Below are 16,316 nucleotides of genomic sequence, written 5' to 3' on the forward strand. Positions count from 1 at the left end.
TTCCTGCTTTTGAAATAGTTAAATTATAATCCTAATCCCAAGCAAGGAGTACTTTCCTGGGTTACATATATTATTTTTTATTGCATTTCTGTTATTTGACAGACTCATTACAGTTTTAACTGATTTTATTGAAATAATTATGACAATAATTACCACTACTTTGGGATTACACTCTCCCAGTTACCAGTGTTCTATACTGGAAATAATGGGGTGGTGCTGGGAGAAAATCTTCAAGCTCACAAACAGAAAAGTTTAATTAAAGCTATTACCTCTAGCAACACTTAAAAATAAACTTGAGCAATTCAAGGAAGTACTATAATTATATACAACATGCAACATATTTTATACTATAACTAACAACCCTGGGAGTTTGGCTGCAGATAATTCTAAGCAGGCAAGATATTGTTGTATGCATACACTGGACTAGAAAATACATAAAACATTCTGCTGTATATATTGTTTCATTTGGAATATTATTGATACTGTAGAACCCATTTATTTTGGCAAAGAAATGCCTAAAAGAAGAAAGACGACCACAGAAAACAAAGCCATAAGAACACTCATGGAAAAAGAGTGTTTGTATTAGTCTCAAGAGAGTATGATATTTAAACATTTTAAGTGGCATAGGAGAGGGACAAACTTCCGCTCTTCATCTCACTAACAAAGATAAAGGGATACACATGTAAGTGATGTGAAGCGCCACCAAAGAATGCAGGCTTACTGCAAAAGAACTGAGCTGTAAATTTAAGGTCCCTCTCTAATTACCATCTCTTATACCTGTAAACACTCCCTACAGGTAGTTCTCAACGATTTTGTTTTTTTAACTTCACACATTTCATGTCAGACATAGAACACTGAGGATTAGATGGACTTTCAGCCTAATCTACAAGAACAAAGCCCACAAATTCCAAACAACAAACAACTCCTGACCAATAATGAAAAATATTTTACTGGTACTTCGAGCTTCCACAAGGATTAAAAGAAAAGAACACTATTCCAAGCAGCTACTACCATAGTGAAATTGTTTTTTACAAAACCATTTAGACAGTGAGCTGAGAATGGTAGGTGGATGCACAAGCAAAATCTCAAGCAGGACTGGTACAGTGGACTTAAACTTCCAAATCATGACCCTCATCTGAATCAGATGCCTTTATGCAGCACCACAACATCCGGTAGCAGTCGAGGCATTCGGGGGGTGGTGGAAATGAGGGCCAGATGAAACTACTGGCTATGTTCACTCCTTTGCTTTCAAGGAACTGAGCTGCTGCCAGAAATACCTTTTGGCTGTTCTTCAGATAACAGACACTTGTAACTGGGGATTATGGATTGGAAATTTTCATTTCTCTGAAGGAACTGCACTGTTCCAAACTGCTGTTTCACATTCAGTAAAGACCTGAGAAAGTACGGCACCCAGAATATGAGAACTACTTTCCTATATATTGACAGAAAGTAAGGTTTAAAACAATGCTCAAAATCATACATATGTGGCACATTTTGTACTCAAAATTGAAAAGGAAGCAAGTAGTTCAAATTTTTGGACATTCCGGTACTCCAGTTGTTTTATTTAAAGAAGCTTTTTTTTTTTACAGCAAAAAAGTCCCAGTGAGCAATGAACATTCAAATTCTCTATTTCCAATAAAGCACTAACACTTTTATGCTGATCTGCAGACTGAATCTAACCATAACCCCCACTTAAGATAAAAGTTCTTTTACCTGTGACGGCTTTTGTACAAAAACAGTTTTAATCATGATACAGAAGTGGGGAAGGAGCAAGATAATGGAATTCATTAAGTGAAAGTACACAACATCTAAAAGTTTTGGTTTATACATAAAAAAATCTCTTGGCTAAACGTTCATTCAAATGAGCAGCTTTTCATTGGATTATGAGCCTTTTAAAGCAGTATTTTCTTCCCTTTGATGGAAAATACATTAAGGGCTTTTGAATCAAATGAGCCATTATCAGACTAATTCAATGGTAATAAAAACAAAACAAAAAAGACCTCAAAACCAATCAACCAAAAAAACCACAGCCAATGCCGCCGCTTAAGAGAGCCTGAAAGGAATGAGAAGCCCATGTTTGTCAGTCCTGAAGAGAAGCTCCAAATAGGTGATTCACACACTAATCCCCTCTGAAAGCTGCAGTCGTTGGGGAATGCAGTGCTGAGGGCTACTGCTGGTGGCAGCTCTCTCCTAACTACAAGATTACATTGTGGTTTTGAGGAGAAAGTAATGGCATTTAACTGTCAAAGATTTAATATGGGAGATTTTAAGGACTGATAATGAAGTTAAAAAAAAAAAAAGCCTGTTGTATTTGGCATAATTTTAACATACTAAACATCCTGAGGCACTGAAATTACTTCCAATAACACTTTTTCCAGCTGTACATCAGAAGTCTAATGATGATCAGTGATCAACATCATGAGTTGATCAACAGGGAATAATCCAGACACCTAATTATCTATTTTTCAGAAGTGGACTAAGACCACCCTACACCTGAGTTCCTGCTTTATAAGGAATTTTATCAGAAGTCAACCTTCTTTGAATAAATATTACATTTTTTTAATCCTTGGTAATATATTTGAAATAATATTTAAGAGAAATAAGGATTTTTAGACTATATTAAAATGTTTAACAACAGAAGAGTGAAAAGTGTTAACTGAATACTTTAAAGGCAATGTACCATAAAGACGAAAATAGGAATACTTATACAGGAAATGACAAGTGAAACAGGCTGAAATGGGCTTGAGCTAATGAAATAAAACTTCCACCTGAAAATAAGGGAGAAAAATGACAGGGAGGATAATGAAATAGACAAAGGAAAAAAAACGTCCTACCAAGGGAAGGGAGAAATCAAACACAAAGCAGCCTCAGGAGAGCTTTTTGGCACACATACAGTTAATATGACGGCAAACCCAGTTTTGAACACAAAGAGAGCCTCTTGCTAGAAACCTGACAGAAAAATCTTGAATTTCCTAGTCCTTACAGTGTACTTGAAGCCATTACCATAGCATAAAACCAAACTTGCTATGCAACATTTAAAATTGCATTTGAAAACTTTAGAATTGGTTTTAAATATGTGTAAAAACATCTTCGAAAAAAACAAAGCACTGCTGTGGTGAGATCAGACTTCAGTTAATTACAGAACAAAATTCAAGTGCATGGTGACATTCAGAAGATTTATATTCAGTAAATTGAAGAAACTCATGAATGGCTGAATACATGCTGCCACTTTGCACACTTGGTTGAAGTAAGTATCTGCTAATCAAGCCTAACCATCTGCCATTAGCAGAAGTGCTGTTTCCTGAAACACACCCAAACTCCACACACCAACCCGTAATTCTAGTCAGATAATAACTCATGAGTCTGAATAACTTGCCAATCAATGTTACCTGTCACGCATTTACGATAAATATAATTAAAGGAAAAATCATCCACCAAAATGTAAAATAACTTGGTTATTTCCCAGAGCATACCAGCCCTCTCCTCACTCCCTGTACACAAGCTGAACACTGGGGATTACTGCTTGCTTTCTGTTAGATGCTTATGAATGATGAAGTAGGTGAATTTAACAATGTTGACTTTGAAAGAGAAGCCATACTAGATGAGAAAGCATGAAGAAAAGCCCTCGATGGTTTTCTACAAACAAGTATTTCACACCCTAATGGAACCTAAGCCAAATGCAAGAACTCCACTTAAGTTATAAGCACAACTGGATGCACATCCCAGTTTGTCTGAACATTTATTTTTAAACTAAAAGCTTCCATAAAAACTTGCCTTGATGACAACACTAAATCAGGTTTCTGTGTTCTCCATTCTCTTCAAAACTAAAAGTAGGATGGGGAATACAGCAAGTCTTTTTGAGAAGTCTATTCATAGGGAAGGCTTTAACAATGCAGATAACTCCTGAGATGCAAACTGAGGTCTTGAATGGCTAATTGAGAACTAATATCAGCCCAAATTGCCACAGAGCATTAAGAATTCCAGTAGTCATTACAAGATAAGCAAAAGTTTCTCCAAACGCCAACAGGATTTTTTGGTGGTTTTCTTGAGATCAATTTCTTAATCAATTTTAATAGTAAGCCCCACCCCATGTATGGTTTGTTTGGGGGGCCTTGGAGGGGTGGGGAGGAGTGAAAGATGTGTTATTCCTTCATTATTCCCTGAAAAACTCTGCTTTCAAGTGTCGTGCATAATTTACCTCGTTTTCTGGTATGAACAACACTTAGTCCCACATGCCTGTGAAATTTAAGCACCTCATGTGATGTGACACAGGTAAAAAGAAATGGTGAATTCGGATAGCAACAATGTTTTGGGGGGGAAGAAAAAAAGAAATTATTTTAAACCTAGGTCAATAGCTTGCTTAGCAGCCAAATATCATGTCAAATACTAACAACAATTAATTCAAACGCAATTACCAGCAGCTCCCTGATAGGAAGTAAAAATAACATCTCAGCAAAGAAAGTTCTAACTGAAATACAGCAGAAAGCCAATTATGCCCATTTCAAAATGTACTAAAACATAATATTTTAAGATGATGAAATATATAATATACCTGCGCATTTTGCCAGGAATTAAGTGCTTAAGAATTTTTCATTTAACTAAAAAAGAAAAATTCCTGTACAATCCGACATTATTTTCCTTACATCTGTCTGAAAACATGTACACTTGCTTCAAACAGATGTATTCAGTCACTGCTTATTCTTTGGTCTCACAAAGGCATTCTAGTAAGAACAGAAACCACACCAATTACTAATAGTCCCCCAGCTTAGCTGCCAGGAAAGCAGACATTTTGCTAGTAATTTGCACCAAACTCCCACCCCTCACACATCTGAAAGAGTGGAGAGTTTAATTATGTAATGCATTTAAATTGGAGCCTTCAATAAATTTGTAAATTTATAGGGCACAAATACAGTTTTATTAGCTATGAATCTAAGACTGACCCACTACTGCATGTCTGGAACCTCTGCATGTAGAATCATAGAATGGTTAAGGTCGGAAGGGACCTTAAAAGATCATCAGGTTCCAACATTCCTGCTATGAGCGGGGACACCTCACACTAGACCAAGCTGCACAAAGCCCCATCCAGCCTGGCCTTAAACACCCCCAGGGAGGGGGCATCAACAACCTCCCTGGGCAACCTATTCCAGTGCCTTACTACCCACATGGTGAAGAATTTCTTCCTGATGTCCAAATTTAATCTCCCCTCTTTCAGTTTAAAACCATTACCCCTTTGTGCACATTTCCCAAAATATTGTTTTATTTACAATTTTCTAATTAAATGGAAGATTTAGATGTAAAAGGAAAGCAATTTATTTTAATACATTAATGAGCTTTAAGATTCTTGATCCCTTACTCTGCATTAATAAATACTGAGTTTCCAGTAAGAGTAAGAAAAATTACACAGTGAATTATATGCTCAAAATTTTACTTCATAGAGGACGTGTTTTCTGATTCGAAGGCAATTGGGATCCTAGTTTCCTACTGGGACAAAAACACCACAGTTTTCCTACCATGCAAATATATTTTTTTTATTTTTAATATACTTTATATAGAAGGTTAGATGTAACTGGAGCAAAAGATAGAAAATATTCTGGGAATAGGTTAGAAGAAAGATTCTAGTGTTAGAGATTAGTTACAGTTGGTTTGGAAAATATTTTTGAAGAATATTACACCCAAAGGATAGACAACACACTTTTCCTTAATTTTTTAATGCAATTTCAAGCTTTGATCAATTTTGTTCTAGTTTTCATAGAATCACAGAATTCTTTAGGTTGGAAAAGACCTTTCAGATCATCAAGTCCAACATTTAACCTAGCACTGCCAAGCCCATCACTAAACCATGTCCCTAAGCACCACATCTACACAGCTTTTAAATACCTTCAGAGATGGTGATTCAACCACTTCCCTGCATAGCCTGTTCCAACGCTTGGCAACCCCTTCAGTAAAGAAATTTTTCCAAATATCCTAACTAAACTTTGCCTGGCACCACTTGAGGCCACTTCCTCTTGTCCTGTCACTTGTTACTCAAAGGGACTGACACTCACCTTACTAAAACCTCCTTTCAGCTGTAGAAAGGATATAGTGTCCTCTTACAGGACCAGATGGAACAAACCTAGTTCCCTCAGCTGCTCCTCATACTTGTGCTCCAGACCCTTCACCAGCTTTGCTGCCCTTCTCTGGATAAACTCCAGCACATCAATGTCCTTCTTGTAATGGGGGGCCCAAAACTGAATGCAGGATTTGAGGTGCATTCTCATACATCAAGTACAGGGGTGCAATCACTGCCCTAGTCCTGCTGGCCACACTATTCCTGATACAAGCCAGAATGCCATTGGCCTTCTTGCCCATCTCGGCACACTTCTGGTTCATACTCAGCCAGCTGTTGATCAACACCCCCAGGTCCTTATCCTCTGAGCAGCTTTCCAGCCACTCTTCCCTAAGCCTGTAGAGTTGCCTGGGGTTGTTGTGGCCCAAATGCAGGACCCAAAACTTGGCCTTGTTAAGCTTCATGCAACCTCAGGCAGATAAACACTCCCACCTGACTTTGTGTCATCTGCAAACTTACTGAGAGTGCACTCTCGTCCAGATCACTGACACAGATATTAAACAGAACTGGCCCTGGACACTGAGCCCCAAGGAACACCACTTGTGACCGGCCACCAACGGGATTTAACTTCATTCATCACAAGTCTTTGGGCCAAGCCACTCAGCCAGTGTTTTAACCAGCAAAGACTTTCTTTCCAATGTGGCTTGAATGAACATAGGACACCTTTGAAACACCACTGACATTGTTATGCTTTCACTTTCAATACGAAGGCAATAGAAAATCTGATTCTATGGACTCAGGGAAGAAACGCAACTGGTAACTTAAATCCAAAAATGCAAATTAAAAACTCAAAAATGAAAATGTTTCAACTGCTACAAACAAATAGAAAAGTCCCAAATAAATAATTTTACTTCAGTTTTACATCTTTTACATTCTATACATAATTTTTACTTTGTAGAACTTAAATAATTACTTCAAAAAATCTCAATCCTTATCAGTAACAAGACCAATTATGAAAATTGACATAAAACTGTTGCTTCCACTACTGACAACAATCCCGAGTCAGACCCTACCCCTAGTTTTAACTGTATGTGACAAAGAAAACTGAAATGGCAAATTATAGCAGAAATAGTGTTGCACAATTTGTATATGCATTAAGTGGAATTAACCGAGTTGCAGATGTGGCTTTAAAATATCACACTCTTAGAGCATCCTTTAACTCAATTCTGTCATTTGAGACACAAGCACATGGGCAAGTAATGGCTCTGTTAGCCTGTACTTTCATTGGTATAAGGTTTTTATCTTGGGCATAAAGGTTAGAACGTAAAAGCCACTGCCACTAGAGGAACATCTTGTCTGCATATGACGTATATATTCCTTTACCTATTAAATGCAAGTGGCTCACTTCATCTGCATGGTCTACAAAGCAGTTTCAGTAGCCAACAGCATTTCATAGCACATGGAGACAATTGGCTGCCTCTACAGAAGTTCAAATTAATTATTAAAGGCTTGGAAGAGAAATGGGCATAAAATTTTGTCTTAGAAATGGGTAACACTGAATTTTAATCTTAAAATCTATTTTGTTGCAACAATCATGAACCAGAAGATTTTTCATGTATGAACAAAAATAGAGGAAAATATGCATTTATGCTGATTTAATTCTGCTTCCTTGAAAGGGCATGCAAATTACACCATGAGTCAGTAAATGTAACTTAAAAATTCCAGCTGACTACCTTCCTGTAATTTCACGGAATTTTCAACTCAACAGAAAGTCCCCTCCAGAGACATTTTACAGGCATATCCTTAGAGATTTTAAGCACAGCGTGAATACTCAGCAGCCTCATTGCTTCCAGCAGCAGGTCTTACACTCTTCACATGAGCAAAGGTTCTACACAAAGGTAAAAATAACCTGAAGAGGAGTAACAGAGCACACTGAGTAAAAGCAGTAATGAGGTAAAATGATTACTCTGATACAAAGTGATGCACAGTAAGCGAAGAGTTAATATGCATGTCATCGTGTTAAATTGCAGCAGGAGTGATAACTAAGCAACCTCCTTTAAAACTGCTCTTGGTCAAGTATTGAAAACACTCCCCATGAGCTGCTTCAGTATACACCATTGCCATATACCACTACTCTGGCTGTGTACTGTAGGTATGTCTGGCTGTCCTTTGGAAAAAATCTATAAAAATCATACAAAACACAATAATAGTCACTAGTACCAGTATCAATCCTTTGACAATACAGACGATTGTCTAATACAAGTTGATTAAACCTTCCAGGAAACATTTCACAGTCTTATAGATAAGAGAGTTCTAGGTTCACCAAGAATAGAACCACTATGTGCTCTTTAGGAAGATGGTCTTGCTCCTCCTTTTTGAAGTAATATTTTCAGAAATGATCAGTGGATGGGTTTCAAAGCTAACGAGTCACTGTACAACTGGTTAAGCAATGTTAAAGAGTGGCAGTGGCTGAGAACTTGCTATGAGGATATAAGAGACTTTTTGCAAGATGGATAACTATCAACTCCAGGAGTCAAGCTGAGAATCAATGGAAACCAGGTGGCTTGGTGGGAAGGCACAGGTATCAGTCCAAACATGCAGCTGGTTCTGAACCCTTCAGATTGCCAAATTATAATTGGCTCATATGGGAGAAAAGGGAAGAACAAGCATTTTTATCTTCTTTACACCTCATCTGAGGTTTATCCATCTGATCCAAAACCAACAATAACTATCACCCACAAGAAGAACAGATAATGTGTGCTGGCCATGGGAAAACCCATTTATTGGATTATAAGGGATGAAAAAAGTTGTGAAGGTCTCTTGTACAGGAATACTTCCACAAGAGAAAAAACAAACCTGCAATTTTACAAGCAGCTGTAATCTTTAAATTTAAATTCACTGAAAGAGAATTAGCACAATTCAGCACTGTGATGGAAGAATGTCTGAAGAAAATCATTAAGATGTCAACTCCAAGTATCTTTTGTCCCAGGAAGATTTTACTCACATCTCACAACAGTCACTGTGCCTTAAATGTTTACTAAATTTCAATGCGTTGAAGGATTAAAGGAAATTAATTCAAATAAACATACATGCTTAGACCAGTTGCATGTATCATCCTTAAAAATACCTGCTTCTGTAGAAAATTCAAGATGTGTATGAAAGTGAAGATTATCGTTACACAGGAAATACAGAAGGAATAAACCAGATTAATTTTCCACTGCAGTATACACTAATAGCAAAAAAAAAAGTAGCATGAAAGGTGACTTTCTGATATATTTTTTTTAGGTTTGCTTTCATAATCAGCATAGTTTCAGACTATAATAAAACATTACTCCCCAAAAATACAAATTGAGTACATGTAAAGAAAATCATGTTTGACATTTATCAAGATCTAAGAAAGTATTAGAAAATTGGTAAATGAGAATCATTCCTGGATTTTTAGACTTTTAACATAATGTTTTCATAATGCAGGAAGCCTATCAGAAACATGTTGTAAGGATCTGTGGTAGAAATGACACCGCTCAGCATTTTCATAAACACCACAGAAGATATGAACAGCGAGGTCACACAGCTTGTTAATGCAGTATTCATTGCCAGTTTAAAGATAGTTAAAATGAGCTACAGAAACATCTCACAATACAGAGCAAATGAATTTAATCTATTAGATCTTCCCCAAAGCTTATAAATGTAAAGAAATGTAGGTGAAATAGATGTGTACATTTATGAGTTCTACCTTATTAAAAATATACTTTGAAGAGTTACAGATTTTCCATTAAAAACCACATACCTCTTACAATAGTTTTTTTTTACTACCGCTGAGTTACTAACAGAATATTAAGAAATTAATAAAACATCCTATTATTGTACCACTATTTTTAACACCGTATGCAGCTCCAGTCGTCCATTTTTAACAGCTTGCAAAAACACGGTAAGAATCACTTAAAACACTAACACAAAAAACTGAGAATTAACACAGAGGTAAAAGTATTACTACTAGACATGCTGGCACTAAACATATTTAAAAGTCTGTGTTAGCAACCACGGGGCTGGAGGGGGAAATTGACAGTAAGAATATTGCTCTTTGACTTAAAAAAAGTACATTAAAATTGATACTGTAATATTTGTAAGTGACTGTTAGTCCAGTCATTTTTTGGTCCCACATGCAAAAGAAGAATGATAGAATCAGATAATAATTTCTACCAGAACAAACTGTGTCATTTCTGCTAGCCTGATCCCTAACTCAAAGGAGGACAATTAGGTAAACCCAGCTGCTCATGTCATTGTCGAGTCAAGTTTGAAGTATCTCCAAACACAGAGACTTCAGAGTTCCTTTTAAAATCTTTTCAGTGTTTAACCATGGTTATGGTGAAAAATTTTTCTCCTTGTGTAGAGCTGCAATCTCTTGTTACAACTCTTACTTCTCAATCACTATGGACCTCTGAAAAAAACCCTCTATAACTTCCTATCAGTTAGTTTAAAATAAGATCTTTTCTCAGCCTTCCCTTAAACCTAACAAATCCAATTCCTTTAGCCTCCTTTTGTACACCACGAGATTAATGGCTACTGTTCTGAATGCTAATTTTGATCTGTATTACTTCTGAAGCGTGAGCTTAGGCCTCTTACCATTGAACTATAAAATAGATATTTTTTTTTTTTTTTTTAAACTGCAAAGCAACAGTCTTCATGACTTTTAGCAAGCATGGTACGACTGAAGTATCTTCAGCTCAATTATTTTTCAAGAAAAAGCAACACATGCTGTGTTCTTTCTAAAATGAAAGTGTCAAGCTTTTCTCCTTTAAGAAATAAACTGCATACATCATGTTTAAGTGCAAAACGTAGCTCACTTAAAAACTGTTTCCCATGTTTACACATTGTCAAAAGGGTCTTGACCTTTCATAGCCAAGTATGAAAATATAAAGAAAGTGGAAATGAACCTTGAAATATCTAGACAGCACTTGCTTTAAGAACCTGACAGTAGCTCATGGTGATCAGGTAACCATTCAGCTGTAGATCAAAAGTGGCCCAAGCTCAGGGAAAACACCAACGATGGATGGGTGCTTGATGCTAGGTTAGTACCTAACCCAACAAAACAATGATCTTCCCCCACACTTTGAAAAGCATGCAAATTTCAATCTAAATACTCGGGTATTTACATCACAAAAACATTACCACTGACATCTGTAGCCCTGTAGGAAAGCACTATGTGAAGATGGAATTTGATCTACCACAATCCCTTACTCAAGATTGATACATACAAGGAGCACACAGAAAGAATGAAAAAAGTAACATTACTTATTTTCTTCGAAAACGTCAAAGCATCTTTCAAAAAATCTAAAACAATTTAAATAACAAAGTTGAATGTAAAAAAACCCTTTGCTGCTCTGGAAAGCAGAATATAAGGCTGGACAGCAAGATATCTGAAACAGGTTACAGCCTACGGAAGCATCAGTTTGAGTTAACACAGCATCAGGGTGTTCTCACTCTCCTTCCCACACAACTTTCAGTAGGTCTTGCAAAACATCTTGAAAATTATTTTTGAAAAGCACGAGCTGACATTACCAGTTCCAGTCTGTTATCAACTAAATCACTAAAGTAACTTCCATATTCTGCTAATTCTGCCATTGCAGATGAGATCAGTTTTACCTGTATTTTGTTTAAGTATCTGGGTCTTGAGCTCGTAACAACGCCGGCATTTGGGCTACATTGATGCACTGATAAAACAGATTGCTCTTAACAACACTGAACTGTATTCCTAAACAAAAAGGTGTGTCCTCCTCAATGAATAAACATGTATAGTCTGTCTACAACAGAATGAATTCTGTTTATTTTCTACCTGCAAATGTAATCTGTATTACAGCTACAGTTTTCAGCAAGACAACTCACAACAGTGAATATGAACTGGTAACTCTGAAGTCTAGTGACAAATGTTTACCATTTTCTAATCCATGCTGCTTTTACAGCTGCTTTCTTGCTTAAAAGTGCTGAGATGAAAATCAAAAGGTTCCGATTCCTTCCCCCAGGCCTCATCTCATTTGTGTGGATCCTCCTGTCAGGGCACTGAATGCACTTTCATCACCCAAGGGGTTTAGCTGCCAGCAGGGCTCCATAAGGAGAAAGATGCATCTTGAAAACACCATTTAGTGCTCTGCTTCCCTCCTTGCTGTAAAAATACTAACTTTATAATACCTAATAACCCTCTTCTCTGTGCTGTCTTAGTGTTATTTTAATAGTGCGTGTCCTGCTTACGCCCAAAGATCCTAAAGGAGCTTTTCATGCAGATATTCCGTGACCAGTTGCTTTGGCTTACACCATTTGCTTCACAGTCAGCTACAAGCTCAAGTCTCTACCCAGGACCACAAAGCACAGTAGTTATTCCATGGTCATAATGGCTGCTCAAACTGAAATTGGAATTTTCTTTGAAGCTACGGATTTTTCCAATACAAGGTGTTTTCAGTTTACGGTGATAACCAGTGACAAGCAGCTCAGTTGACTGTTATGCACACTATCTTTGTACTCCGGAAAGATCAATGCAGCAGCAGCACAACTTGAATCTCCTGGAAAACCTATTGCAGGTGGAATGACCAAGGGCTCACTACCCCAGCAGGCCAAACACTCACTGAGCCAGTGCTTTTGGCACGAGCAAATAGCATACAGTAATGGCTCCATGCCACTTGTATTCAGTTTGGATTACACTCTTTTGGTGCTTGGTATTTTCCAACAACAGGTCCAAAGTCATCTTCTGCAGACTTATTTCTACACATTGGTCTTGAACAACAGCCAACGTCCTAGTTGTGCCAAAGGGCATAGTCTCACAACACCTGAATGGGGAAAGGAGAGCAGATGTACTGCCAGTGACAAGGGTCAGCCAACAGTTCAGTGGCAGCTGAACAAGGCCACAGTGAAGAGGCACACCAAGCCAGGTAGTCAACACATCAGGATCCAGACCAGTGAGGTACACAGCTGGACAACCACATAGCTGCAACCTAGCTGATGCAACAACTAAGGCCAAGGGCCTGAGGTTAAAGACAATTCTTGACTGAAAGGCAAACCCCCACAGGACTTCTTACTGTGCTTTCCACAGCAGTCTGACTTAAGGCTACATGACTGCACCATATCCAAGATGACTTTGAGCACTGAAAGCTAAACGAACTGCTGAAGGACAGAATACTTGGGCCTCTGACACAGCCCATCTTAAAAATAAATACCTATGGTTCCTCCTTATTATTAGTGATGGTGCATATATCAGTGACGGCAACAGCAGTCAACAAAATTCTGACACCCTTATATCCTATTCACAAAACTCCTAATTTTAAAAACCACCTGTATCTACTTTTCCAACTGTGTTGTTTTGACAAAGCCTTAAGTAGCCCAGACAATAAAGCTGTCTGCAGTTCAGAAGGGGGAGGAGGAAAGGGAGAAAGCTCCCATCCCATGCCAGGCCAGAAGATTTCTCTTTTATTCTGCAAACATTACATACTCCATCGTATCCAGGTACAGAAAGTGTTTTAGAATAAACTTGAAAAACAGGATTATGATTTTGATTTTCAAAGTAGTCCTGATAGCATAGTTCACTAGGCTGCACCGATTTTATTTTTTTTTTTAAATAAGATTAAGGCCAAGTATGGTAGCCACGATAGTTAGATAAAACACAATACACCACCTCAACATTTTAATTCTAGATTTTATTAAGTTGGTGATAAAGCAGTATTTCTATTATATAGATCTACTAGGAACAACTGAGGGGCTTGTGTCCCTCTGATTTTGACACTGAAGTTGCAACTCTTACAGCTGCAGATAGGAGTACTTCTACTAGAAATTTAAACACATACTGCAACAGATGATGTAAAACAGCAACCAAAATGCAGCATGCATTGGGACAAACAGTAAACATTTGTCATTAGGCTTCAGAGTTACCAGTTCATTTCCACTGCTATTAATTTTGCATGTATTGCTCCCACAGGTTTAATTTTGGAGGCAGATAAGCACCAGTAACATCAGAGCAGCTAGTGAGATTGGGGTACACACACAAAAAACCAAAGCAGCTTCTGTACATATACATGTATGTAAGACATGCTTTTCTCTTCCCAGCATCAAGAAACTTCTCTGGGCTATAATGCCAGAGACCCATCTAACTTCCTTTCGGGACAACTCTACCACCTGAAAAATGCAAAACAATCTCCCAGTCATACCTTAACAAGGAAGTCCATTGCCATCACCTATTTAAAACAGCACAAAACCCCAAACCACAAAACGCCTTAAACACTACTTTACTGCTGTATTATCCACTGCACAAAAAATTTAGGTCTTAGGAAAGTAAATTTCAGAACAGTTTTAAAATCTGTGTTTTCCACAACTATGTATTCGATTGCAGCAACAACAGAGATAATAAATTCACTGAAAAGAAACTTGTTATCATACTGAGTCAAAGGATTATTAAGGTTCATCATTATAACATTTCATCATTCTGATTCCAATCTTGGTTTGTTTCCCTGGCTTACACCTTTAAAAGGTGGTGCTTCTTCCCTTGCAAAAGGCAACATCTACCAGAGAATTACTGCGATCTGCACAGAGTGAAAAGCGAAGGCCTGTCTACAGGTCAGGCAGTTGCATTTATATTCCCTTGACAACAAGCACCGTCCCTATTCTAACTGAAAGGAATTTTATTGCATTCTCCCCCCTCAACTCAGACCAAAATTAGAGTCTTCTAGAATACATCCAGTCCCACTTCAGACAGAGAAGGACATGGCTCTTTTAAAATGTAAAGAGAAAGAACGATTTCTTTATGCATGAATACAGCATTACTGCTTAAAGGAGCAGGCTTCTGAACAACTGGGTTTTTTTAAACTTTCAAAGCAAGTTTTTTCTTCAGTGTACGGAAAATTCATGAAAAAATACTCTTTCCAGTATCAACACCGAGCCTATGCGAGTGTAAGGTGAGAAGCAATGGTAATTTGAGAACGGTATCAGCTGTGTTTCTTGCATATAAATGCCATTGTTCAAGGTATGCTGATCCTAGCTAATATATGTTCAGCTTTCATAAAGTTCTAAACCAAAACCACCTTAAGGAAGACATTATAAACAAAAAAAAGGCTTTCGTTCGTTAACTGCCACATAAAAAAACTGCCCCCCCCCCCACAGCGATGCACAATTTTACTAACTGCAAAAATACAGAAGAAATACATAGTCGGTATTCTGTGGCAGTGTCATACCTACATGTATTTTCCAAATTAATTATATCGAATGTAAATTCGCAACGCATTTATTCTATAAACCGAAAAAGAAGATATTCCGTGAAGCTATTTACGGTTCAAAACTGCACAAAGCCATTGGCACAGAACAGCTCGCTTCTTAAAGCCGAGCTGCATCTCTTCTAGGAAATGCTTTCTGAATACATAAAGGGTATTTTCATAAGAAATGTCACATTTCTTCCCTCCTCCCATCCCCCCCCAATCAACAACACTCTCAATTCTTTTAAAGCTGCAGCGGGTTTTAAAGGATCTCTATCCGAACGGGTCACACAAAAAAGGCTTTGAAGCACAGCAAACGTCTGCCCTTATTCTATAGGAACCGTATAGCGATAACTTGGCTCTTCCCTCCCCCCACTCAGTACCTTTCTGGGGTAGTGACTTCACATCCTTTGACATCAGCACAGCTTGGAAGGGGGATGGGAGAGTTACGGCAGAAAGCAGTAAAACCTGCTTTTAACTATGCATGCAATGCCTGTACGAATTCTTAAATCTTCCCAAAAAGCGCGTTTCGATCCCGCCCGACTTTATTGCGGCGGCAACAAACCCAAAGGGCCCGGGTACAAAGGACTTCCTGCTCCCCTTATCTAGGCACCACAATAGCCTTTTATTAGCTCGTCAGAGGGTCGCGATTCACTCGCACAATAACTCACCTCTAATATGCAAAAGGGCCACGGGCTGGAACGGCCCATTGGAATTGGCTGCGTCAACCACCATCCTGCTGCCAGCTCTGTTACATGTCAACATCTAGGCTCCAGCAGGCAAGGCAACGTACTCCTTAAGGCAAGAAACCACCCTCCATTTTAGTGTTGCTGTTGTTTTGTTGGTTTGGTTTTTTAAAAAAGGGGAAAAAAAAAAAAGAGAAAGAGACAGAAACTGAGGCTCTGCAGCTGGAGGGAACTGGCTGGTTAGTGATGTCATGGGGCGGGAGGAGCCCCATTGGCCAACGGCAGCAACTTCAAATGACACCGAGGAGGCCACGAATGAGCGCAGGCGGGTGCGGGGCTGTCCCCGCGCCGCCCCTC

The 16,316-nt window shown here is 38.2% G+C and overlaps 1 protein-coding gene across 2 annotated transcripts in view; it reads right to left on the reverse strand.

Annotated features, from left to right (window-relative positions):
- PPP2R5C (protein phosphatase 2, regulatory subunit B', gamma) overlaps positions 1-16,099 on the reverse strand; it is a 48,980-nt gene extending 32,881 nt beyond the window's left edge. The window contains exon 1 of one of the 2 annotated variants that reach the window (XM_009998002.1): positions 15,945-16,099. In XM_009998002.1, coding sequence (XP_009996304.1) covers positions 15,945-16,038 — 94 coding nt within the window. In that variant the 5' untranslated portion in view covers positions 16,039-16,099. The remainder of the gene's footprint in view (positions 1-15,944) is intronic. The other variant, XM_009998003.1, reaches the window with a different exon arrangement.
- Between the last annotated feature and the right edge of the window lie 217 nt (positions 16,100-16,316).

Source organism: Chaetura pelagica, unplaced genomic scaffold, assembly GCF_000747805.2.
Source record: "Chaetura pelagica isolate M959 unplaced genomic scaffold, ChaPel_1.0 scaffold354, whole genome shotgun sequence".
Taxonomy (NCBI): Eukaryota; Metazoa; Chordata; class Aves; order Apodiformes; family Apodidae; genus Chaetura; species Chaetura pelagica.